General features: G+C 45.8%; 3 protein-coding genes across 3 annotated transcripts; all 3 read left to right on the top strand.

The window, feature by feature from the left end:
- The first annotated feature begins 11,684 nt into the window (after positions 1 to 11,684).
- Positions 11,685 to 13,576, top strand: LOC124682984 (E3 ubiquitin-protein ligase RING1-like). The gene is made up of 7 exons (XM_047217576.1): positions 11,685 to 11,917; positions 12,005 to 12,111; positions 12,190 to 12,314; positions 12,410 to 12,459; positions 12,756 to 12,830; positions 12,925 to 13,392; positions 13,483 to 13,576. Exons 1-7 carry the CDS (start codon positions 11,685 to 11,687, stop codon positions 13,574 to 13,576), a joined length of 1,152 nt encoding a protein of 383 aa, XP_047073532.1.
- Positions 13,577 to 15,444: 1,868 nt separating this feature from the next.
- Positions 15,445 to 18,235, top strand: LOC124682983. Its single transcript, XM_047217575.1, has 6 exons — positions 15,445 to 15,510; positions 15,967 to 16,175; positions 16,276 to 16,467; positions 16,553 to 16,689; positions 16,971 to 17,300; positions 17,448 to 18,235. Coding segments are annotated over exons 1-6 (1,113 nt in total). The 5' UTR covers positions 15,445 to 15,508; the 3' UTR covers positions 17,691 to 18,235.
- Positions 18,236 to 18,934: 699 nt separating this feature from the next.
- Positions 18,935 to 19,726, top strand: LOC124654281. The gene is made up of 4 exons (XM_047193298.1): positions 18,935 to 19,080; positions 19,247 to 19,395; positions 19,467 to 19,523; positions 19,639 to 19,726. The coding sequence occupies exons 1-4, from the start codon at positions 18,991 to 18,993 to the stop codon at positions 19,724 to 19,726; spliced, it is 384 nt and encodes a 127-aa protein (XP_047049254.1). The 5' UTR covers positions 18,935 to 18,990.
- Positions 19,727 to 25,835: the final 6,109 nt, after the last annotated feature.

Here is a 25,835-nt window from a genome sequence, read left to right as displayed (position 1 = left end):
AGCATTGTTCTTCATGTTACATGCTATCGTAGTGCAACCCTTGCATGTCTAGCCGCCCTTACACCTATCTTAGGTGTAGGGGCGGCACCCCGCTTGATCATTGTTTAGTAGATCTGATCCGTTACGATTGCTCCTTGTTCTACAAGGATTAGTTTAATATCTGCAATAGTTAGGCCTTACAAAGGGGGGGAGGATCCAGCGGCACGTAGGGTGTCGTTCGTTGGCCCTAAGCGAGGATGTTCCGGGATCAACCTCGTGTTGGTTTTTAGGCCTTGTTTAGGATCGGCTTACGATCACCGTGCGTGGCCGCGAGGCCCAACCTGGAGTAGGACGATCCGATTATGCGGTGAAAACCCTAAATCGTCGTAGATCTCATTAGCTTTATCTTGATCAAGCAGGACCACCATATATTCGGACACCTCGTCTGAATCATGGGTGGATCGGCTCTTGAGCCGATTCACTGGATAACCCGAGAGCCGATCGAGGCTCGTATTTAACGTTTACGTGTGTGCCCCTGCAGGAAACTAAGCGAGGCATCATCCACACCTTCCCGACCAGGTATAGGTCAGGTGGCACGCCCTTGTGATAAACATCGGCGCGTGCGACCAGGAGGCTTTGCGGGCCGTCGCTCTGAGGGACTGGGGCCAGCCGCAGCCCTAGTTGTTCCCGGCTCTACCGTGCTGACCGTCTCTGCCCGCCAGGGGGTTTCTGACGTCAACAACGCCGCACTACATCCCGCTCGCCGTATGTCAAACCTTCAACTGATGACTTCATATATGACACTACCTACTTAACGTGTATCGATTAAACCTTGGTCTTCTGTCATCAATATGAAACTTGCCGCTGTGCGCATCACACCTTCCTCTTGGGGTTCCCAACGGACGTGTCAATTACACGCATCAATTGGTTATTGGTCGGAGTGAGTACTCAACCATGTCCGCATAGTTCGCGAACCGTAGGGTGACACACTTAAAGTTGGATGTTGAAATGGTAGAACTTGAATATGGAATGGAGTTCGAATATTTGTTCGGAGTCCCGGATGAGATCCGGACATCACGAGGAGTTCCGGAATGGTGCGCGAGAAGTAAGTAGTTCATACATAGGACCAGTCATTTTATAAGATTATAAAATGATCCGAAGGTTCTGATGGAAGGTTCTAGAAGGTTCTAAAGAAAAGTCCGGAAGAAACCACTAAGGAAGGCGGAGTCCCGGAGGGACTCCACCTCCCATGGCCGGCCAACCCTAAGGGGGAGGAGTCCCAAGTGGACTCCCTAAGGGGGCCGGCCACCCCCACATGGAAGGGGGAATCCCACCCCAAGTGGGATTCCCACCTTGGGTAGGTTTCCCTATCACATGGAAGGTTTTGGGTTCGGGTCTTATTCGGAGACTTGTAGTCCAACACTTGGGGCTTCCACCTATATAATGAGGGGCCAAGGGGAGGGGGCCGGCCACCCCCAAGACCACAAGGTGGCCGCACCCCTTAGTGGCCGGCGCCCCCTCTCCCAAACCCTAGCGGCCCTCTCTCCTCCACCACATCCCGCACGCTTAGCGAAGCTCCGCCGGGTTTCTCCACCACCACCGACACCACGCCGTCGTGCTGTCGGATTCAAGAGGAGCTACTACTTCCGCTGCCCGCTGGAACGGGGAGGTGGACGTCGTCTTCATCAACAACCGAACGTGTGACCGAGTACGGAGGTGCTGCCCGTTCGTGGTGCCGTGATCAAGATCTTCTACGCGCTTTTGCAAGCGGCAAGTGAACGTCTACCGCAGCAACAAGAGCCTCATCTTGTAGGCTTTGGAATCTCTTCAAGGGTGAGACTCGATAATCCCCTCGTTGCTACCGTCTTCTAGATTGCATCTTGGCTTGGATTGTGTGTTCGCGGTAGGAAATTTTTTGTTTTTTATGCAACGAATCCCTACATTATATACACCTGAGCTAGATTTTCTAGTCTTTTCTTTCTTTCTGCCAATAATCTTTTGTAGTTTCTCTTTTAGCTTTCCTCATTATTCAGAAAAACACTTCAACATCAATAACTTCTAGGTTTGTTGGTCAAATACCAATAACCTTGAGGTTCTTACTTTGAAGTTGATCATCATATGATAAGTGTTCCGGATTTCACTATTAGTAACCTTTTAATATGATGAACAATTTCACTCATAATTTTATCCATCATATCATGACGACTTTTCGAGACCATGTCTGTACATGCTAGACTCGTAAAGTTTAACCTCAGTATTCGCACGTGCAAATCTGGCTTGCACCCGTTGTATGCACACGTAGAATCTATATCTTAGTATTCGAAACGACGAGTCTTAGCAACGGTGCATACTAAGGACGATCACTTCATGGATATGCGAATATCGTTAGTGCCCCAATAGTTGGAGGATTGGGACGCCTTGCGTCTTCAACCTTCGTACATTCCCATAAAACTTATGAGTTTATGTAGTCTCACCAAATTATATTCTATCATCTTGCAATAAGGTCTTAGATATCACATATATCTCATACCTTGATTATTTCTGAAAACTAAATTTTCAGCTCCTTACTTTTCAAACAGATTTGAACTTCAAGTTTCACGGAGACAAGATAACTTTAGGTACTAATTGAAACCATACTTCTTTGAATCAACAATGTGAGGTTTACTAAAAGTTTGCAATAGGATTTAATCATTTCTTGATTCTTTAACAATACGGTACCAGTCCGTAAAGTTTATTGTCAGATTTTAATAGTATTTCTATCTCAATAACAAGACTAACGCTTGGTAGAAAACGGATGCCAATACTACAAATTAATTCAAAATACTACTCAGACTATGTTTATGATAATTAGTTCATGTTTTAATCTAATTACTAATGAACTCCCACTTAATACAACATCCCTCATAGTTGTTAAGTGGTACACGATCCAAATCCACTACACCAAAACCGGTCATCACGTGAGATGATGTAGCTTCAATGGTGAACATCAACATGTTGATCATATCATCCATATGACTCGTGTTCAACCTTTCGGTTTCCATTGTCCCGAGGCCATGTCTCGTACATGCTAGGCTCGTCAAGCAAACCCAAGTATTCCGCGTGTGCAACATGGCTTACACCCGTTGTATGTGAACGTTGAGTCTATCACATCCGATCATCACGAGATGCTTCGAAACGACAAACTGTGCAACGGTGCATACGAGGGGAGAACACTTTATTATCTTGATATTAATGTGAGGGATCATATTATAATGCTACCGTCGCGATCTAAGCAAAATAAGATGCATAAACGATTAACATCACATGCAATTTATATGTGATATGATATGGCCCTCTAATCTTTGCGCCTTCGATCTTCATCTCCAAAGCACGGACATGATCTCCATCAACAACGGGCATGATCTCCATCATCGTCGGCGTAGCTTCAAGGTCCATGGCGCCGTCTTCATGGTTGTTCACCTCATGTAGCAACTATTACAACTACTTTGAAATACTACTCAACATGAAATTTAAAGACAACCATAAGGCTCCTTCCGGTTGCCACAATACAACAATGATCATCTCATACATATTCATCATCACATTATGGCTATATCACATCACCAAACCCTGCAAAAACAAGTTAGACGTCTCTAATTTGGTTTGCATATTTTACGTGGTTTAGGGTTTTCGAGTGAGATCTAATCTACCTACGAACATGAACCACAACGGTGATACTAGTGTTGTCAATAGAAAGAGTAAATTGAATCTTCACTATGGTGGGAGAGACAGACACCCGCAAAGCCACTTATGCAATACAAGTTGCATGTCGAACGTGGAGCAAGTCTCATGAACGCGGTCATGTAAAGTTAGCCCGAGCCGCTTCATCCCACAATGCCACAAAGATGCAAAGTACTCAAACTAAAGACAACAAAGCATCAGCGCCCACAAAACATTTTTGTTCTACTCGTGCAACCATCTATGCATAGACACGGCTCTGATACCACTGTTGGGATTCGTAGCATAGAAAACAAAAAATTTCCTACCGCGAGAACGCAATCCAAGCCAAGATGCAATCTAGAAGATGGGAGCAACGAGGGGATGAACGAGACTAACCCTTGAAGATTTCCAAAGCCTACGAGAGTAGGCTCTCGTTGCTGCGGTAGACGATCACTTGCCGCTTGCAAAAGCGCGTAGAAGATCTTGACGGTGTCACAATCCGGCAGCACCTCCGTACTCGGTCACACGTCCGGTGTTGATGAAGATGACGTCCTTCTCCCCGTTCCAGCGGGCAGCGGAAGTAGTAGATCCTCCTCGGAATCCCGGCAGCACGACGGCGTGGTGGCGGTGGTGGTGGAGAACTCCGGCAGGGCTTCGCCTATGCGCTGCGGGAGTTTGTATGCGGAGGAGGGGAGGCTAGGGTTTGGGGAGAGGGGGCTATGGGCGCCGGCCTCAAGGGGGCAGGGGTGGTGCGGCCAAGCCATGGGCAGCCCCCTCCCTCTCCTCCTCATTATATAGGTGGAACCCCAAGGGTTTGCCCAAAGTCTTCGAATAAGACCCCAACAGAAAAACTGCCTTATGGACGAAACCTAGAGGGACAGGGACTCTCCCCTTCCCTCTTTTCTTGGCCGGCCAAGGAGGTGGAATCCATCATGGACTCCACCCTCCCACTTGGTTGGCTGGTTAGGGTTTGTGGAGTCCCTCCGGGACTCCTCCTTCCATAGTGATTTATTCCGGATAATTCTAGAAACCACCTTCCATAAATTCACCGGATCATTTCCAAACTTGGAAAGTGACTTCCTATATATGAATCTTATTCTCCGGACCATTCCGAACTCCTCGTGATGTCCTGGATCCCATCCGAGACTCCGAACAAAACTTCGAACTCCATTCCATATTTCCATATCTACTTAAACGACATCAAACCTTAAGTGTGTCACCCTACGGTTCGCGAACTATGTAGACATGGTTGAGACTTCTCTCCGACCAATAACCAATAGCGGGATCTGGAGATCCATAATGGCTCCCACATATTCAATGATGACTTTAGTGATCGACTGAACCATTTACATATGATACCAATTCCCTTTGTCACGCGATATTTTACTTGTCCGAGGTTTGATCATCGGTATCTCTATACCTCGTTCAACCTCGTCTCATGACAAGTACTCTTTACTCGTACCGTGGTATGTGGTCTCTTATGAACCATTCATATGCTTGCAAGCTATTTAGACGACATTCCACCGAGAGGGCCCAGAGTATATCTATCCGTCATCGGGATGGACAAATCCCACTGTTGATCCATATGCCTCGACTCATACTTTCCGGATACTTAATCCCATCTTTATAACCACCCATTTACGCAGTGGCGTTTGATGTAATCAAAGTACCTTTCCGGTATAAGTGATTTACATGATCTCATGGTCGAAAGGACTAGATAACTATGTATCGAAAAGCTTCTAGCAAATAACTTAATGACGTGATCTTATGCTACGCTTAATTGGGTGTTTCCATTACATCATTCATTAATGACATAACCTTGTTATTAATAACATCCAATGTTCATGATCACGAAACCATGATCATCTATTAATCAACAAGCTAGTTATACAAGAGGGTTACTAGGGACGCCTTGTTGTTCACATAACACACATGTATCAATGTTTCGGTTAATACAATTATAGCATGGTATGTAAATATTATCATAAACACAAAGATATATTATAATAACCATTTTATTATTACCTCTTGGGCATATCTCCAACAAAGCCCTCGGACGTTAGAGTCCCTCCGAAAAAGATGGAACTACATCAAGCAAGAGACAGCCAAGTTTTGCTCGGCGGTCGAACATGTTGTTAACAACCCCGTAAGCGGCGCTGGCGTCATGACAGTGGTAAACACGATAGAACCATCATCATTCAACACTATGTGCATCATTGTATGTACATCATTGGCGGCTATGAATGCAGGTATCCCGCGCCTTGGAGAAGTTCAGGGCGACGCATAAGAAGGGCTTCCATATGGTCCATTGCTGGGACGTGCTCAAGAACGCCAACAAGTGGATGACAAGCTATGCGGCCTACAACGAAGCTGTGAGGAATGGGACAGCGATCAACCTCGACGGCGAGGACGACGATCAAGGCCGTCCAGCCCTTCCACCTCGTCCACGAGGCCACAAGGCTACCAAGGCCGATCTACGGCGGGAGGCGCGAGGCCCTTGCGTTCACCATGAGCATGGAGAAGATGATGGCCGACAATCATGCCGCCATGGCTGCTAGGGACGAGAAGAGGCGTCTGGAAAAAGAGGTCGCAGCTGCCATCTACCACAACCTCGCCAAAGAGGTAATTGAGGTCCAAAAGGCAGACGCCGAGACCAAATTGCTTGACGCCGAGGCTAGGAGGATGGACGCCAAGGCCAAGATCCTTGCGGAGGACACTAGGATCATGCTAGCCGACTTGAGCAGCGTCGACGACGACACCGGGGCCTGGTTCATGAAGAGGCGCGCCGAAATCCGCGCGCGAGACGCTCGATCGCCGGCGCCATGCGCCCAGCACCTTGGCCTCCTTTTGGACATTTTTATTGCTGCACGGGCCTTGTTGTGCCCCTTTTGGTCTCCACTTTGCGCAGTCCGATATGCAAAGTGGGGTGAACTTGTTTCAGCCCTCAAAATGCGGCTGTAAATTTGGTGCAAAAGTTTATGCGTGCTTCTATTTTTTGAATTCTGGCCTGCGCCCAAAATGCGTCGCCCCGCTGGAGTCAGCCCCAGACGCAAACGGACACGCGGCCATTTCCACGTCCGCCTCGCGACGCAAACGGACGCCCGCGGATATTTTAGGTGTTCGAAATGCGTCGCGCCGCTGGAGATGCCCTTACAGGAAGGACGAACACATTTACTGAAGTGCTGCATTGATCGAATCTTGCCGGCCGGCCGGCTGGCTCAAACACGTCGGTCGAGTTAAAGCGATGTCGCGTCCTGCGCTATAGTTATTGCTCTGAAACGCGGACGGAATACACCGAATACACATATCCTAAATCTCTGGACAAAGTCGGGATACAGACTTAAGGCCTAATACATTACTAATCTCCAGCCAATGGACGATGGCAATGTCATCCTCGCCCGTTGCCAGATTCCGTTCAGCATTTCCGAGATTGTTACCTTATAAATATTTATTAGGGTCACTCTATGTTTCCTTTATATTGGGATGACAATCTTTTATGGATGCGGCTAGCTAGCATCCGGTGCTGGTTTGTCCATGCCAGCATCCGGGTGCCGGTTTGTCCGGCCCAGCATCCGGGTGCTGGCTCGTTCGGCCTAGCACTCACCCGAAAAACAACAAACAATGGATCAGATTCCCGAACGCTGGACTAGCCCTCACGTGCTGGTGTAGCCCCATCCGCTCGTCCATGTCCTCTATCAGGTTCCCACATTGGACAAGCCCTCACGTGCTGGTGTAGCCCCATCCCACGAGCGCTAACCAAGCCCCAGCTCAGGACCATGTGACGCCCCTTCCCACCACTTTCTCTTCTTCCTCCGTTGCATATCACCATTAACCCTGCAATTTATCAATGATTCAAAATTTAGCTCCAAAAGAAAACAAAACGAAGGAGGTAATGTAATCACAAGAACCTAACTTCCTCTATCCCCCTTTATGTCTCTTCTTGTTTTACTCTTGGCTTAGGATCTGCATGTCTCTAGAGTTCTGGAGGAAACCTATTCCTGGAACACAACTATCAAAATTAAACAAGCATAAACTTCCATGCATATTAGATCCATCTAGAACATACGCTAGGTATAACTGTGGCAGACCCAAGAGCTTAGCAGATACTTTGTACACAAGTTAGCAGAAATTAAGGAGCAACTTGGCAGAAATTGGGGAGCAACTTCGCAGCAACATAACTGCAAAACTTAGTTGTGCTTAGGGGAAAACTTAGGAGCAATTAAGGTGCAACTTAAGAGTTTCTTTGTCTCCGACTTAGCAGCTACTTTGTACACAACTTAACAGTAAACAATGTGCAACTGGCACCTACCTAGAAAGCAACTTAGCATCAATGTACACCCAAATTAACCATTACCAGAAACCAACTTAACAAAGCAGTAGTAAGTTAATTAAAAATGGATAAGAAACCTGCGTTCCTCAGGAGCCATGGCAGGCTTGCGCTCGCGCTAGCCGTCAGTCCTGGGCGTCGCCACCTGCTCGAGCTAGGCGCCATGGCGTCCTCCACCACCGCGCTCAAGATGGTACTAGCTGTGCAGGCGTGAAGCCCTACATAAACACTTTAAGCGTGCTGACAAAGCATCTTAATTAGAATAGTGACCAACTTATGCGTGTTGCTCGAAAATGAAAACCTATATAGATTGTACCAATACCGAACAATTTAAGCATACCGAAAAGAATCAACTTAATTAATTTTCACATCTCAACTTAAGCATGTTCACGAGGCAACTAATTAAACTAGCTGACAACTTATGCATGTTGCTCAAAAGGAATACCTAGATAGATTGTACCAATACCCAACAACTTAAGCATGCTCGAGGAACCAAGTCAATTAATTTCACTAGTCAACTTAAGCATGTTGACAAGGCAACTAAATAACCCAATAATTGTGGCAAACTCAACAACTTAAGCATGCTCAAAGAATCAAATTAATTTATTTCAGTACACAACTTAAGCATAGTGATAAAACAACTTAAGTAAATTTCTAGACAACTAATCCATATAGCTCAAAAAGGAATCGGAAGAACTAAAACTACCCCTATAAGTATGTATAATCTGTCCAGTTTGGTAGTGGTGAGTAACATAAGGAGCTGATGCACTCTCTATCCACTTAATCATGTTGATAAGGCAACTAAATGACCCAGTGGACAACTTATGATGCTCAAAAGGAACACCTAGATAGATTGTGCCAAACTCAACAACTTAAGCATGCTCGAGGAATCAACTTAATTTATTTCAGCACACAACTTAAGCATAGTGATAAAACAACTTAAGTAAATTGCTAGACAACTAATCTATATAGCTCAAAAAGAAATCGGAAGAACTAAAACTACCCCTATAAGTACCTATAATCTGTCCAGTTTGGTAGTGGTGAGTGGAAAATGTAGTCATTTTCACGTTACCAGATTTCAAGCTTGTCTCTAAAAAAGCAAGTTTCTAAATAAAAATAAATTTTTAAGTTCAAGAAGGCCGTTAGTTGTTTAACCAAAAATTAAATGCATGTTGGAAAGACCCTTAGTTAGGTGATATAAAACAACGCAGCCAGATGACAAGAAGCAACTTAATTAAATATGTATACTACTAAGAGGCATTTTTGTGTAAGTCAAAAACTTAAAGGATGTTGACAAAAAGCAACTTAGGTAGATTAATAGAGAACCTGAGGCATGCTGACAAGCTGAATCATTCTTGCAATAAAGTAACTTAAAATATATACGTAGTAATGTAGTATGTAACTAGGGGTAGTGACCATAATCAACTTAGTTTAGATGACGAACCAACTTAGTGAGATGATAAAAGTAACTTAGGCATGTTGTCAAAAGCAACTTGATCAATAAAGAAGATGATAGAAGCAGAAAATAGAAAATATCTCCCCCTCGACAGACATTTCGCACTTGCAACTAAAAATACCATTTTACAAAGCAAGTAGCTGCACATTAAAAAAGCGTAACCAAAAACATGACAGTGGGAAATGGGTTGTGGAAAAACAACTTCCTAAATACATGGATAAGCAATTAGAAATCCATGACTTCCGCCATCGCTTGTAGGGTGCCACTCTGGCCAGACTCCACAAGAAGTTGTTCGCCAAGTCGTCTGCCTTCGGATGCGCTCGTGGCCTACGCTGGCCGGCAATGACCACCGGATCACGTGCGGCCCCACCATGACCACGTCACCGTCGTCATGGAAGAGCAGGTGCATCTAGAGAAGCTGAATGGAGACCGCGGCGACGAGGTCATATCCCACCCTCAGGTCTCACTTTTCTGTCCAGGGAATTTTCTTGCAGATCTGGATGATGCCTTCCTTGCGGATCTTCTATATGCTGGTCAAGCAGCTGAGCTTGCCGCCCAACAGCCAGAGGAACATGGTTGAGACGAAAATGAGAAAAGCAGAGCTCGACGAGTGTGATGAACAAGAGCGCAAGGCACCGTCAGTACTAAATGGTTTCGCGATGCAATAAATATTGACACATGTTAACAGTGCAACACTGCAACTAGCAACTGGTATAGAAACTATTTACAGTGGGGCCTCTTCATGCCCTGGCCCCACTTCTCAGGAACTTGTACATTCGAATACACTGGACAGTGCATCCGAATACATAACTTATAACATTCCAAAACATGTCCATGAAGTGGGCCAAGAGACAGATGGCATGCAATGCCGTTGGGCAGTGTACTAGAACCTGTGAGCACCCATGCATTTTCCCTTAGTTAACCCAACTTAAGCATGCTGAATAAACACAGCAACCATATATCAGTAACTGACTTAGTTGATGTTGCTATACAAAACATGAAGCTAAGCTAAATTTTAGGGTATTCTAACAACACTCCCTAGCTACTTTAGCAGCAACATCGGGGTTGGGCATGTTGATTTTTATCCACATCATTCCCTGAGACATAGTCGAACTTTGAGCCATTATGGAAAACACTGTGAATCTACTTCACCCTCGCCCACCATTTACTTTACAAATCCCCCTGATAGGCATCGACAGCAAAAATTACTACGAATTAAAAATCGACATCAATTCTACAGAAAATACATGTTGTGCTCAAAAATAGAGATGGAGCGGGACAGCCGCTGGCATAAATTTCATCTACGAGCCCCAAAAATCATACACAAACCATGGCATCTATGAGAAACACAAACATGGCGTGCTATTTCATACCTTAATTGCAGATCTCTCGCGCCCAATAGACTCTGGGGTCAATCCCTGAGGCTCTTGCACACAGGAACCCTCCGGGGCCAATCTGTGACCGCCTGCGCACGAGAAGCCCTCCACCGACGAGCTTGCGCCGCCCTCTCGCGTGCGACGCTCTCCGCCGACTAAATCCCCGCCACCTGCGCGCTCCCTCTCTCCACCGACGAGCAAACCCCCGCTCGCTCTCCGGCGCCGAGGTCGAAGCCCTCCCGCCGCTCCCTCCCCGCCGACGACCAATCCGCACTCCCGCGTGGCTCGCCCTCCGACGAAGTGGTCGAAGTCCTCTCGCTCACCGCCAGAGCAATAGCAACCTTGCCGCCGAGAGATTCGTCGGGGCAATCACGGGAGAACCGCCGGTAAGGCACATCGGGGAGAATGGGGAGAAGAAAATCGAGAGTGTATACTGGAGAAACACGTCACGCCAGCCCTGGTGTGAACGGTCAGGGTCCAGGTGGGATATGGTCTGGCCCCAGGTGTCGGTATGTCAGATCAGGGCTCAGCCGTGGGACGCCGGTTCGCTCGATCGCGCGCGTGACTTTCGCATCGGACGGTCAGAAACCGGATGCTCGGTTGGACAGATAGCATCCAAGCACTTTTTAGCACTTGGGATCTTTTATTATTTCCTTTTCCTGGATCATATCGTATCTCTTCTCGTACAAGGAATTGCAAAAATGGAATCAGAGAATTAGGGCGTCTTATTAGTATTGGCAAGTCCACGATGGGTCGCCTCCGATAGGTCCATTTCGAAATTCCCTACCGTTGCTCCTGCCTCCCCCCTCCCCCTCCCCAACGGCTACCCTCTCCACAGGAGAGAAGCATGGCGGCGGAGAGCCCCACGTCCGCGCTCCGACGGGCGGCGGCGGAGGCCAAGAACGGCGCCGGCCTTCTCAGCCCCCGGTTCCGCTCGGTCGCCGAGCTGGCCGGCTGGGACGAGGAGTCCATCCTCCTCGCGGCGCTCGTCGTCGAGGACACCCCGGTCCGCGAATCGCGCCGCAAGAGGCGGCCCTCCTCCTCCGCCTCCGCCGGGGGCAGCGCTGGATCTAACACCAGGTAGCAGTTCGCGCACCCCACGAATCCCTCGCCTTCGTTTCTTGGCTGGTTTCTTCTCGATCCATCCGAATTAACGCTTTCCTGCAGGAAGCGGAGGTCGCGGAGGCAGTCGCCCGGCGAGACCCCGATCCCGCCCGTGACGCTTGTGCTCGACGACGACGACGGAGACGACGACAAGCCGAACAACCCTGCAGGTCGGTAACTGCTTCCTCGCGCCAGTCCCGCCTGTTTGGGAATTTTCGATCTGGCGTGGTTAACTTGGGAATTTGCAGATGCCAAGAAGGAGGAGGAGCAGAACAAGGTTTCTGCGTTGGAGGGGAAGGAGGCGTCCGGATCCGCCAAGGATGCTGTGGCGATGCCGTGCATGGATCGGCTGAGGGAGGAGCTGTCTTGCGCTGTAAGGGCATCTCACAGATCGATCTGTTTGTTGTCGTCTGCATATATGTGATAATCTTTGGGTCTGATGATTGGTGTTTGATGTTAATTGCACAGATCTGTTTGGACATCTGCTTTGAGCCCAGCACCACGCCTTGTGGTCACAGGTAAATTTGCATTTATTTGTTAGTTGTGACTTATATCCATGTTAGCTGGAGCAGAAACGAGTTCTCCTACTGAATTTAGAGATGAAATACTGAATTCTTGAACCTCATAGCATGGTTGCTCCTTTCACTGATTAGCATCCATGTTAGCTTGAGCAGACACGAGTTTCCCTACTGAACATATCGATAACAACTTTTTATCTCACTTGATGCTTTACCCATCCCTGGCCCTGTAATTTAGAGATCCAGTACTGAATATTCTTGAACCTCATGGCACTGTTGTTCCTTTCACTCAACAGCTTTTGCTTGCAATGCTTGAAACATGCCGCCTCTAAGTGTGGAAAGCGGTGTCCGAAATGCCGTCAATTAATCAGGTAAGCTTCAAGCGTTCAAGTCTTTGCACTTTCCCAAAAATATGATAGAAAGAACAAGCATGGGTTAATCAACTAATTTTTTTTCATTCTGCAGCAACTCAAGATCTTGCACTATCAACACAGTACTCTGGAACACCATTCAACTCCTGTTTCCTAGCGAAGTTGAGGCCAGGAGGACTTCGATTGCGTCATGCTCGGCAAGTATGGACGATGATGTGAAGCAAAGCGTTCCAAGAAGCAGCAACTTCACACAAGGTGGCATGAGAACTAGGAACACCAGTACCAGCTCCGTTGTGCAAGACAGCGCCAGAACAAACAGGAGCTTCGTGACTCCAGGTAGCAGAAGAAGCATGCAGGGCCCTGGAAGCATGAACACCAGCACTGGGAGTTTCGACACACAGGATAGGAGGAGCACAAGAAGCAGAGGCAGCAGCAGAAGCTTTGTCCAGGCGTCGCAGCTGCTCGCCACCGGGGGGTCAGCCCAATCTGATGACTCTGCACTGGCATACAGGTTGCAACAGGAGGAGTTCATGACGGCTTTCCATACTGAAGATGGAGAGAGGCAGCCGCAGAACGCAGTATCTACTGCCCGGGATAACCTGAGGGCTATGGCATCTCGGATGACGGCTTTCGATACTGAAGATAGAGAGAGGCAGCCACAGAACGCGGTATCTACTGCCCGGGCAAACCTGAGAGCTATGGCCTCTCGGGCTGTTCGCCTCCGTGCTCGAGGCTGGCCTCTTTAGATTTGCCTGCTTTTCAGTTTCCCAATACGTGAATCTTCTTCTGGAAGACCATACTCACCTGTACTAGCTTCACTTTACTTGTCAGTGTCTTCAACAGTTTGCATTATCCTTCTTTGTTTCAGAAATCCTTTATGTGGCGTGTATTCAGTTTACATTTCATTAAAGTCAAGTCAACATTGTTGGCTCAAACTGTAGCCGGTTCATCGTTTCAATGACTCTTTAACGGTTATCATATTGTATATTGCATTATGGTCTACATTGTTGGATTAACCTGTAGCTGGTTCAGGTATTTGATGTATGTTTGCAACTCTAGTACACTACTATACCGGTTTATGCCTTTGTCTTGCGTTTGAGAAATATTGATTTCAAAGAGGACTGCCTACTTGCCGTCCTGTGTAAACCAAACCACATCAGTGTAATGTGCTCCATTCCATGCAACTTGTTATTATTTGTATTTACTTATTTATGTATGTGCTTGCTGCCAAAGTCCTTAAAAAGCAACTGTGAGTCTAAGCGTTACTCCAATTTGAGCCTTCCAATTCACCACTAAATATATATCAGATCACATGATGGTCTTGCTTTATTTGTTTTCTATGAAAGATATAATGATATATTTAGTTCTCTTGCTATACAGTACCGTACGTGAATGAGTTATTTGTTCAAGATATATGGTATGGGCTTGTAGTTTCCTGGAAATTAGGCTGTAGCAGATTTGATTGACGCTGCAGGCAGGTGGGATGAGACTAAAATCAGGAAATCTCTTTTTAATGCTACTGATGCCGAAGCAGTTCTGTGTATCAAGAGGCCAAGTGGTAATTTTGATGATATATGGTCCTGGGTTTAAGAAACGTCAGGTATCTATTCAGTTAGATCAGCTTACAGAATGCTAATCAGAAATGCTAGTTTAAATTCAGATGATGCTAGCTGTTCTAATGCTGAGGGTGACGGTGTGTGGATGAAGCTTTGGAATCTCGCTGTTGTTCCAAAAATTAGAGTTTTCTCGTGGCCTGTCGTGAAAGATCTTCTACCCTGTTATAGTAAACTAACAATGAGACTTTTTTTTATCCAACTACATGCGAGCTTTGTGGGACTGCGGAGGAGACCCTTTTTCATGCTTTAACTGAATGTGACCATGCCAAGATGTTTTGGTCAGCCTTCGAAGAACAGCGAGGTGTTTCCCTTCCTTGGCTTCATCCAAGGAGTTAGGCCTCGTTTTTCTCAGTTCATGATGCTGTCTCCAACAATGACAAGGATTATGTATTACTCTCAGGTGGTGTAAATGGACTAGCAGGAACGAGTTTGTCCATGGAGAGGATCTCTTTGAACCACTTCGGTCCGTGCAGCTTGTGGAAGAATTGGTGTCAAGTTTTGCATTGTCCCCAAAATCTTCAGCTACAAATGCTAGTACCCCCTCCTGGAACCCGCCACCGACAACAAGAGTGGCCGTGTCAGGCTATGTGATCCGTGATAGTGATAGAAATCTGGCTTCTCTGGTCATCTCTACGTTGACGATCCCAGGGCATCTTGCAAACAGACTCTGCAACTTTGGTTTCAGTTTGGCATGATGTGAGACAGGTGCGGATAGATGGTGTCCACATTCTGAATGAGCTCAAGTCTATTAGTCGAACCTTCCAGGCTTTCGAGCTTCTCTATTTAAATTTTCCCCTTCAAATTTTGCAGCCCATGTTTGATGGACCGAGTATCAACCGACCGGATCAAAGCCCCGATCCGATCCTACGAATAAGCGGTTGCCGTTTTGGTCTCATAAGCCAATCCGGTCCCGTGATTCCCTTCCTCAACCCTAGATATCCCCAGTTCCCAACATCCGTCCCCGATTCATCTTCTGCATCTCGCCGGTGCATCCCGTCCCCCGGCTGGCGTCGTGCCTCCCTTCCCGTTAAACCTTTGCTAGGCCGCGGATTTAGTTGCGGGATGTAAGTGTATCTTTTCTTCTCTCTGCTTCTGTTCCAAATTGAGTTTATATTGTTCACGTCGAACTGTAGTTGGGTTATCTCTGGATCCTCGAAACGATTGTCTACGAGTTCTATTTTTCAAGTGAAAATATGGATTGCTCCACCTTTGTTATGAGGCTCTGTTTCAACCTGGAAATAACGTTTAAGATAACATCCATCCATGCATGTGGGGCCTTTTTTTTTCTTGGTTTATTAATATTCCAACAATATAAACCAGTATTTCATACTGATTTTGAGCATAAATCATGTAAATTTATTTCCTCGGAATACACACTTCTTCACTGTATTATTATTGCTGTGGTATACTGTTATCCCAGGCTCCCAGCACCCTATTTTTTGATGCTGGGGCTTTATGATGAAACCTTACACGAGCCCTTAGTTGCTCAACCAAGCTTCTGCATTTGCTTCCTGCTCCAGGACTGCAAAGACCTTGAGAAAAGAGGGGGGAACTGATTGCACAGAAAACGAGCGGAGAGCCAGCCCTAGAGCGGCTAAACAACATGCATTGATGAAAATTCGGGCATTAACAACTTCAAGTGGGCGTAATCACCAAAAACCAGGGAGTAATGGCCAAAAACCAGGAGGCGCCACTAAGTTGAGCAAAGCCGTGAGAAGCATGTTAAGATGTGAGTCACATTGATGCTGAATTTGCAGGTTCTTGCTTTTCTTGCACCTATTGGTCTAATAGAACACTCACAGTTGCCATGCATCATGTTTGTTAATCAGACCGTACGCGTGAGGAGGCGTTGTCTGCTGCTGTGAAGAAAGAATGTGATGCTGAGGAGGAACATTATGGTCGACTTCCTGATCGTTCTGTTCCATGCACTACCTTTGAGGAGAGACAGTTTGGTGATCTAGTCACAAGTGATATCGCTCGAGATTTTCCTTGCACTGTCGTCTCACTTGCTTTGTTTGATGGTGTGATTGTGCTGCCATATGTTTATGTATTTTCCTAATCTATTTTTAGTCGTCACTTAATGATTTGAATCATATTCTTGTGCAGGAGATATGATGTTATTTGCATGCTCAGGCATACCTCTACCACATGGGAGAAGTAAACTTCAACTTACTAGATATGTGACTTCAGCATGTTTGGCTACAGAATATATCAGCAAAAGATATAGAGATGATAAATTGAGGGTTGGCGCTGCTCATTATTTTTCCTCCCATCTTGCTTTGTTCATTCAAACCAATTATTTCCATTCTATACTGATGTGCAGGGACGGAGACACGGGGGGACGAGGGGGGGCTGAGCCCCCCCTATGGTTTGGATTTTATGAAGAATATTGCTCACTAGAACTGTAATTTCTTGCTGATTTAGTTTACTCTGCCCCCCTCATGAAGTTTACAACACTATTTTGCCCCCCTTAAGGTCGAAAGCTGGCTCCGTCCCTGCTGATGTGCTCCTTTTATCACTATAGATTGAAGTGCGCCTTCCTAATGGCCAAAAAGTTGATGGGTTCTTGGAGCTATATAATCGTCACATTGCTATTGTCACTTCGTTGGGGGAGCAAGATGTCTACTCTGTGGATGTGGAGCTTCAGGAAGTACTTCCCTCTTCTGATGGTGAGATGCTAGCTGCCGGGCGTACCTTTAGGTCGGGTTGTTTGATGGCCGCAAAGGTAAGGCTTGTGCCCTGTAGTGATGACCTTGGTTGGTTTGATCAAATCAGACTTCTGGTCGATCTACCGACTGCCCAGGAACGTCTCAACATCTGGAAACCTGTCGGCGGCTACGAAGGTGGCCCAGTGGTATGTTGTTGATTTATTCCTTACTGTTTGGCATGATGGAGAATTTGAAACAATAAATGCATTGTAATATCAGTTGATGTATCACTGTGTGCACTGGAATTAAATTGCAATATTCTGTATAAACCATAGCACCTTGCTTTTGTATAGGCTGTCCTTGGAGGGCCAGTTCTTGGAGAAGATAAAAGAATTATTGGGATGAACACTGATTTTGGTCATGATGGTCCACGCGACATTGCATATGTATCATTTCTACCACTTACACTACTGTGTAGATACTTGAAGCACTTTCGGATACTCAAGTATGTCTTCTACATTTCCAGTATTTATGAGCTACATCTTCCACTGTTAGCCTATATTAAACCCTTGTACTTACAAGCATTGGAGCATTAGGATTTTAACACGGTAATCTGCAGGTTCATACTAATTTGGTTCGTGATACCTCTACCAGCTGATGGATACCTCCGTCACTATATCACTGACATGTCTCTTGTTGCTAGTTTAGTGCTCGTGCATAATGTTACAACTAGGATTGTTGTATAAATGAGTTAAAACTTTAACAATTCACTTTGAAAATATAGACAATGCAATGTATGTTAGTCGGATCTGAATTTGCTCAATCCTCTCGTGTCTTCAGTTGAATGTTTGTAGGCCTGATTCATAAGCCTTTGTTCCATAAATATTTTTTTTCTTTATTTATTTTTCATAACAACTATACTGCGTTCATCGCAGTCCTAAAGAAATCCACTTCCGTGGATATTTGTTGCCTTCTGGTGTACACACCATAGTCCATTCAGGTAAAAAAATAATGATTCAAGCCATCATTGTAAATGTTATCTATTGATACATTTCATCTGAGTGCTATTATTGATCGCCACTGCATCAGGATCTATGAAAAGAATTAACCGGATAAAACACTATGGCTATCCCATGCCACCGCCTCTTGTGCTCGAACGTAAGTTCATTGCTTTTCATGTATGCTGATGTCTCCCTTGTGCAGTTCTGCATGTTTACCTTCTGAGCTTGTTTCGTTGAACAGTTAATGGGAAATTGTGTAATAATTTTGAAGAATGCTTTGGTGAATCACTTGCATGGAAAGGGTATCCTTTTAATGTACGCTGTTGTACTAATCAGGGTGTCTGGATGCAACTTCGAAAGGATGTTGTGAAAGATATATCCCGCCGTGTTGTCTCAATTGCTTCATTCCATGGTGATTTTTACAGCTGCATGCTCACTATTTTTCCGTGCTAGTATTTGATACTTACCAACTAATAATTAAGTTCATGTTGTGTAGGATACGAGAGGTATTTTGTGTGCACAGGCTTGCTTATAAACTGGCATCGACGCACAGTTGTTCTAACTTCAGCCAGTTTGGTTAGGAGTTGCAGTAATGATGAAGAAATTGATAATGCCTTGAAGGTTGATACTCTTAACCATTTCTCATAGTCTTTTAAGTTATACATGATAGTTAGCTGAGCTCACTTTATTATTGCAGATTGAGGTGTTCCTCCCACCAAAGCAACGCGCTAGTGGGAAATTGGAATTCTATAATCTAAACTATAATATTGCTATTGTTAGCGTTGAGAAGAAATTCATTTCTATTTGTCCAGAAGACATTTTCAACCAGGACTCAACGCCGAAGTTGTCTAGAAAAGTAGTAGTTGTGGGGCGTGAGTCTCGAAAAGGATTATTAATGGCCTCAACTGGTGAAATGAAGCGTAGAGACAAGGATTGCAAACTTGATTGCAAAGATCTTAAGCTGTCCACTTGTAAGATCAAGAAGGTATTTCTGTAAATCTTTCCCTGTTTTTATGCTTGGTAGAGCTAGAATAAATAGTCACACCAGCTGAGTTATCTCTCTTTAATCATGGTAATACATCTCCTGAACTATATATCAGGATTTACAAGATTAACCTCGTGCTGGCATTTTTTTTTTCTTCATTTGCTAGGTTGGAATTGGAGGTCCTCTTATCAGTTTTGATGGGAGTTTTGTTGGCATGAACTTCTTTGATGGAAGGATGTTAACTCCTTTCCTGCCAAGGAGTAAGATTGTCCAAGTTTTAGGATCTAAGATTAGTCTATCGCTTCCATCGGAAAGGTACCTTTTTTCTGTTGTCTCAGTTCTAACTGGGTACTTGTTCTACGAACTTACACTAAAAAAATAAATAGGGGGGATCACGTTCCTGTGCACTTAAAAGATACCGGTGGGGAGCCGCGAGACAACAGGTATTCTTTCTGTTTTCTCATAGCCTCTTTGGTTGTGTTAACTTATATGCTGTATATACTATTTATTGAAGAGCCAGCTGACATTGGAAAAATAACCAAAGATATTGGATTGCAGGTGGCCTGTGCCCGAGCTATATTGGTACCATGGTCTACTTGATGTGGATAGGAATTTTCACAAGCATATCGGAACGATACTCCAATAAACGTTTTCATGCTGCTCATCGTCCTCGTTCTGCTCATCTAGCAACAGGTTTGAACACTGGGGTATGTGTTCTCTCATGGTTTTCCTTGTTCTGTTAGTCCACATCTAGCTCGTGTCTTGCTGACAACTGTTACTTCTTGTCTTATGGTTGTCCTTGTTCTGTTAATCTCGTACAGGCCCACGACGTGGGGTCCAGCGAGGTGTTGCGGTTGCAACGGCAGAAGCTTTGTCTAGGCGTCGCAGTTGGTCGCCACAAGGGGTAAAGGCCAATCTGATGATTCTGCGCTGGCATACAGGTTGCAGCAGGAGTTCCTGAAGGCTTTCCATACTGAACAGCCACAAAACGCGACTGCCCGGGCGGGCTATGGCCTCTCGGGCTGTCGCCTCCGCGCTCGCTGCTGGCCTCTTTAGATTTGCGCCTGCTTTTCAGTTTCCCAATACCTGAATCTTCTTCAGGACGACTGTAAATCTTTTTTACTAGCTTCGCTTTCACTGTTTTGAACAGTTTGCGTTAATTATCCTCTCTGTGGGTCTGTGGTATTGTCTTTCACTACTTGTCAGTGTCTCCAACTCAACAGTTCGCATTATCCTTTCTGTTTCAGTAATCCTTGATGTGGCGTGTATCCAGTGGAACTCTATGATGTCAAGATTATCAATTTTTATTTTATTATAATCAACTCGACATTGTTGGCTCAAACTGTAGCAGACTCTAAGAGCATCTTCAGCGGCGTGACCCAAAATGATGACCCATTCGATCCGATTCTGCCAGTTTGGGTCACGTTGTGAACAGAAAATGGGTCACGGTCTGGCCTATCCCTAGCAGTGCGACCCATTCGATTTACGATGGCAATTTTGGCCCATTGGCCAAAGAGAGCAAACTAATTAAATTCAAATAAAAACTAAAAGCACGCCAAATTTTGAAAAAAAATCATTCATTTAAGCATAATTTGCATAGGAAATAAATAAAAGAAAAATTACTAAACCCTAGCTACGGCTTCTGCCCTCGATGGCGTCGCCGCCTACTCGTCTCCGTCGTCCTCGGTGAGGTTGATGAGCGTGGGCGGTGTCCATGGCCTCTGATGCGGCCACGCAGGGTACTCTGGCGCCCCATTTTGTGGCAGTGGCCACGCAGGGTATGTCGGTGCTGCGGTGGAGGCGGAACCAGCTTCCCTTTCCACGCGGCCAGCGGCGGCGCATGCAGCAGCAGTGGTGGTGGCGATGGCAGTGAGGCGGTGTGCTCCGCCACCAAGGCAGTGAGCTAGACGGTATTGTGCAGCCCGTCCCATGACCACTTGGCCTCCTCCTCGGCCTTTGGCTCCTCGATGGCTCGGGCGATGGTCGCGGCCTTGTCGTAGTCGTCGGGCATGAGCACCTCCTACTTCACCGCAGTGGGAGGCGCATCGTCCTCCTCTTCCTCTTCGTCAGTGGACGCGGTAAGGTCGCCGTAGTCCTCGATGGGCTCGAAGTCCCACACCTCCCTGGATGCCAGCCGCGTCTCGTGTTCCTAGGCGAGGAAGTCCCGCTAGAAGTTTGCCCCATTGATACGTCTCCGACGTATCGATAATTTCTTATGTTCCATGCCACATTATTGATGATATCTACATATTTTATGCATACTTTATGTCATATTTATGCATTTTCCGGCACTAACCTATTAACGAGATGCCGAAGAGCCGATTCTTTGTTTTCGCTGTTTTTGGTTTCAGAAATCCTAGTAAGGAAATATTCTCGGAATTGGACGAAATCAACGCCCAGGGGCCTATTTTCACACGAAGCTTCCAGAAGACCGGAGAGCTGACGAAGTGGGGCCACGAGGCGGCGCCACGCTAGGGCGGCGCGGCCCAAGCCCTGGCCGCGCCGACCTACTGTGTGGGCCCCTCGTGACGCCCCTTGACATGCCCTTCCGTCTACAAATAGCCTTCGTCGCGAAACCCCCAGTACCGAGAGCCACGATACGGAAACCTTCCAGAGACGCCGCCGCCGCCAATCCCAACTCGGGGGATTCAGGAGATCGCCTCCGGCACCCTGCCGGAGAGGGGAATCATCTCCCGGAGGACTCTACGCCGCCATGGTCGCCTCCGGAGTGATGAGTGAGTAGTCTACCCCTGGACTATGGGTCCATAGCGGTAGCTAGATGGTTGTCTTCTCCTCATTATGCTTCATTGTCGGATCTTGTGAGCTGCCGAACATGATCAAGATCATCTATCCGTAATGCTATATGTTGTGTTTGTTGGGATCCGATGAATAGAGAATACTATGTTATGTTGATTATCAATTTATATCTATGTGTTGTTTATGATCTTGCATGCTCTCCGTTATTAGTAGAGGCTCTGGCCAAGTTTTTGCTAGTAACTCCAAGAGGGAGTATTTATGCTCGATAGTGGGTTCATGTCTCCGTGAATGCAGGGGAGTGAGAGAAACCTCTAAGATTATGGATGTCTTGTTGCCACTAGGGATAAAACATTGATGCTATGTCCGAGGATGTAGTTATTGATTACATTACGCACCATACTTAATGCAATTGTACGTTGTTTGCAACTTAATACTGGAAGGGGTTCGGATGATAACTTCGAAGGTGGACTTTTTAGGCATAGATGCATGCTTGGATAGCGGTCTATGTACTTTGTCGTAATGCCCAATTAAATCTCACAATACTCATCATATCATGTATGTGCATGGTCATGCCCTCTCTATTTGTCAATTGCCCAACTGTAATTTGTTCACCCAACATGCTATTTATCTTATGGGAGAGACACCTCTAGTGAGCTGTGGACCCCGGTCCATTCTTTACATCTGAAATACAATCTACTGCAATTGTTCTACTGTTCTCTGCAAACAATCATCATCCACACTATACATCTAATCCTTTGTTACAGCAAGCCGGTGAGATTGACAACCTCATTGTTTCGTTGGGGCAAAGTACTTTGGTTGTGTTGTGCAGGTTCCACGTTGGCGCCGGAATCCCTGATGTTGCGCCGCACTACATCTCGCCGCCATCAACCTTCAACGTGCTTCTTGGCTCCTACTGGTTCGATAAACCTTGATTTCATACCGAGGAAAAACTTGCCGCTGTACGCATCACACCTTCCTCTTGGGGTTCCCAACGGACGCGTGATGTACGCGTGTCAAGCAGATTTTCTGGCGCCGTTGCCGGGGAGATCAAGACACGCTGCAAGGGGAGTCTCCACATCGCAATATCTTTACTTTGTTTTTGTCTTGCTTTACTTTATTTACTACTTTGTTTGCTGCACTAAAACAAAACACAAAAAAATTAGTTGCTAGTTTTACTTTACTTGCTATCTTGTTTGCACTCTATATCAAAAACACAAAAAATTTAGTTACTTGCATTTACTTTATCTAGTTTGCTTTATTTACTGTTGCTAAAATGGGTACTCCTGAAAATACTAAGTTGTGTGACTTCACAACCACAAATAATAATGATTTCTTATGCACACCTATTGCTCCACCTGCTACTACAGCAGAATTCTTTGAAATTAAACCTGCTTTACTGAATCTTGTTATGCGAGAGCAATTTTACAGTGTTAGTTCGATGATGCTTGCTGCCCATCTCAATAATTTTGTTGAATTGTGTGAAATGCAAAAGTATAAAGATGTAGATGGTGACATTATAAAATTAGAATTGTTCCCTTTCTCATTAAGAGGAAGAGCTAAAGATTGGTTGCTATCTCTGCCTAAGAATAGTATTGATTCATGGACTAAATGCAAGGATGCTTTTATTGGTAGATATTATCCCCCTGCTAAAATTATATGTTTGAGGAGTAGCATAATGAATTTTAAACAATTGGATAATGAGCATGTTGCACAAGCATGGGAAAGAATGAAATCTTTGGTTAAAAATTGCCCAACCCATGGACTAACTACTTGGATGATCATCCAAACCTTTTATGCAGGACTGAATTTTTCTTCGCGGAACCTATTGGATTCAGCTGCTGGAGGTACCTTTATGTCCATCACTCTTGGCAAGGCAACAAAGCTTCTTGATAATATGATGATTAATTACTCTGAGTGGCACACGGAAAGAGCTCCACAAGGTAAGAAGGTAAATTCTGTCGAAGAAACCTCTTCCTTGAGTGATAAGATTGATGCTATTATGTCTATGCTTGTGAATGATAGGACTAATGTTGATCCTAATAATGTTCCGTTAGCTTCATTGGTTGCCCAAGAAGAACATGTTGATGTAAACTACATTAAAAATAATAATTTCAACAACAATGCTTACCGGAACAATGCTAGTAACAACTATAGGCCATATCCTTATAATAATGGCAACGGCTATGGTAATTCTTATGGGAATTCTTACAACAATAATAGGAACACACCCCCTGGACTTGAAGCCATGCTTAAGGAATTTATTAGTACACAAACTGCTTTTAACAAATCTGTTGAAGAAAAGCTTGGAAAAATTGATATACTTGCTTCTAAAGTCGATAGTCTTGCTTGCTGATGTTGATCTTTTGAAATCGAAAGTTATGCCTCATGAAAATCATAATAATAAAATTGTTACTACAGCAAATGCCATCCAAGTTAGAATTAATGAGAATATAAGATTGATGGCCGAATTGCGTGCTAGGTGGGAAACGAGAAGAAAATGAAAAAGAAGATAATATAGCTAAAGTTTGGACTATTACCACCACTAGTAATGCTAATGCTACACATGTTGCTGCACCTCCTACTAATAATGGTAAAAGAATTGGTGTTAGCAATGTTTCCACTTCAAATGCAAAGCGCGAAAAGCTGCTCGAAGCTGCTAAAGCTGCTTGAAACTGCCTGTGATAAAACTGCTGAAATTTTTTCCAACATTGGGGATGATGATCCCATTGCTTTAGATTATAATGGTTTAGATTTTGATGATTTCCACATCTCTGAAGTTATAAAGTTCTTACAAAAACTTGCTAAGAGTCCTGTCGTTGCCTAATCGACGGTACCTCGGAGGAGGGATCCTCACGAGGGGGAGAAGAAGTAGGGGCCATAGGGCGGAGTGCACACGGGACGGTGGTACGCGAGTTACCCAGCTTCGGAACACCTGCACGATGACGGGGCCTCTCTGCTGCTTGTGCGGAATTATCCGGGCGCTTTCGCGTTGTTACAATGAGTTGTGGTTGTCCCTCTAGGGCTCCCGGGATCCGGCTTATAAAGGCGCACGGATCTAGGGTTTACATGGAGAGTCCTAGCCGGATTACAGATAGCCTAGCTACGGTACAATATCTTGCCGTGCACGCCACGGATCCGCCTTCCATACTCGTCGTCCTGGATCCGGGTCCCTCATGGGCCTCCATGGATCCGGGTCACTCCTACGTCGGTACGGATCCGGCCTGCTGATCCTGGGCTGGACTTCTTCCTTCATGATCAACAGCAACTGGGCCGCCCGATGGGCCACATGCCTCATCACCGTCTGTGGGCCACCCGGGCTTGCCGGATCTAAGCACTGTCGATGGTACACCCATGAAGTATACCCACAACAGTAGCCCCCAGAGTTCTCCGAGTTTCGCCTGTAGTTTCCGCCATGCTTGCTCCTTGGGTTTCCGGCATCGTCGGCAACGCGGAGAAACTTGAAGAGCTCCAACTTTGCATTTTCTTCTTTTTCCAACTTACAGCCGGAAAATGCTCTCATCCTGCGGGACTTCATCCATCGATGTTCCAAAGAACATTTCCGGGTTACTCCCTGCTCGCGAACGAGAGCCAACTTATCTTCACGCAATTACCCGGAATCTTAAAAGACTCAAACGGTTCCGCCAATTCTGGCGCCATTTTCGCGCGATTCGCGCGGTAACTTATCTCTAGCCATTTTTACCGCTAGGGTTTGGGACACGTGTCACGCATCCAACGGCGCGACGCTTGCGTTCCGACCACAGGATGCGGAACACGAATCTTATCCCCTCAGCCTATAAATATCGGCCGTCGACCCCTTTACCCCTCATTCACCCCCTTCTCACCTCTCTTCCGAGCGCCGCCCGTGAACCTCTTCTCCGCCGCGCCGGAACCCGCCGGAAAGCTGCCGGAGCATCGCCGGAGCGAGCCCTCCGCCGCAGTATTCTTCGTGTTCTTAACTCCGGTGAACCTACTGCGCGAAAAACTCGCCGCCGGCAACT

This window comes from Lolium rigidum, chromosome 1 (assembly GCF_022539505.1).
Source record: "Lolium rigidum isolate FL_2022 chromosome 1, APGP_CSIRO_Lrig_0.1, whole genome shotgun sequence".
Taxonomy (NCBI): domain Eukaryota; kingdom Viridiplantae; phylum Streptophyta; class Magnoliopsida; order Poales; family Poaceae; genus Lolium; species Lolium rigidum.
Note: the sequence above shows the minus strand (reverse complement) of the source record. Positions and strands in the feature narration are given on the sequence as shown.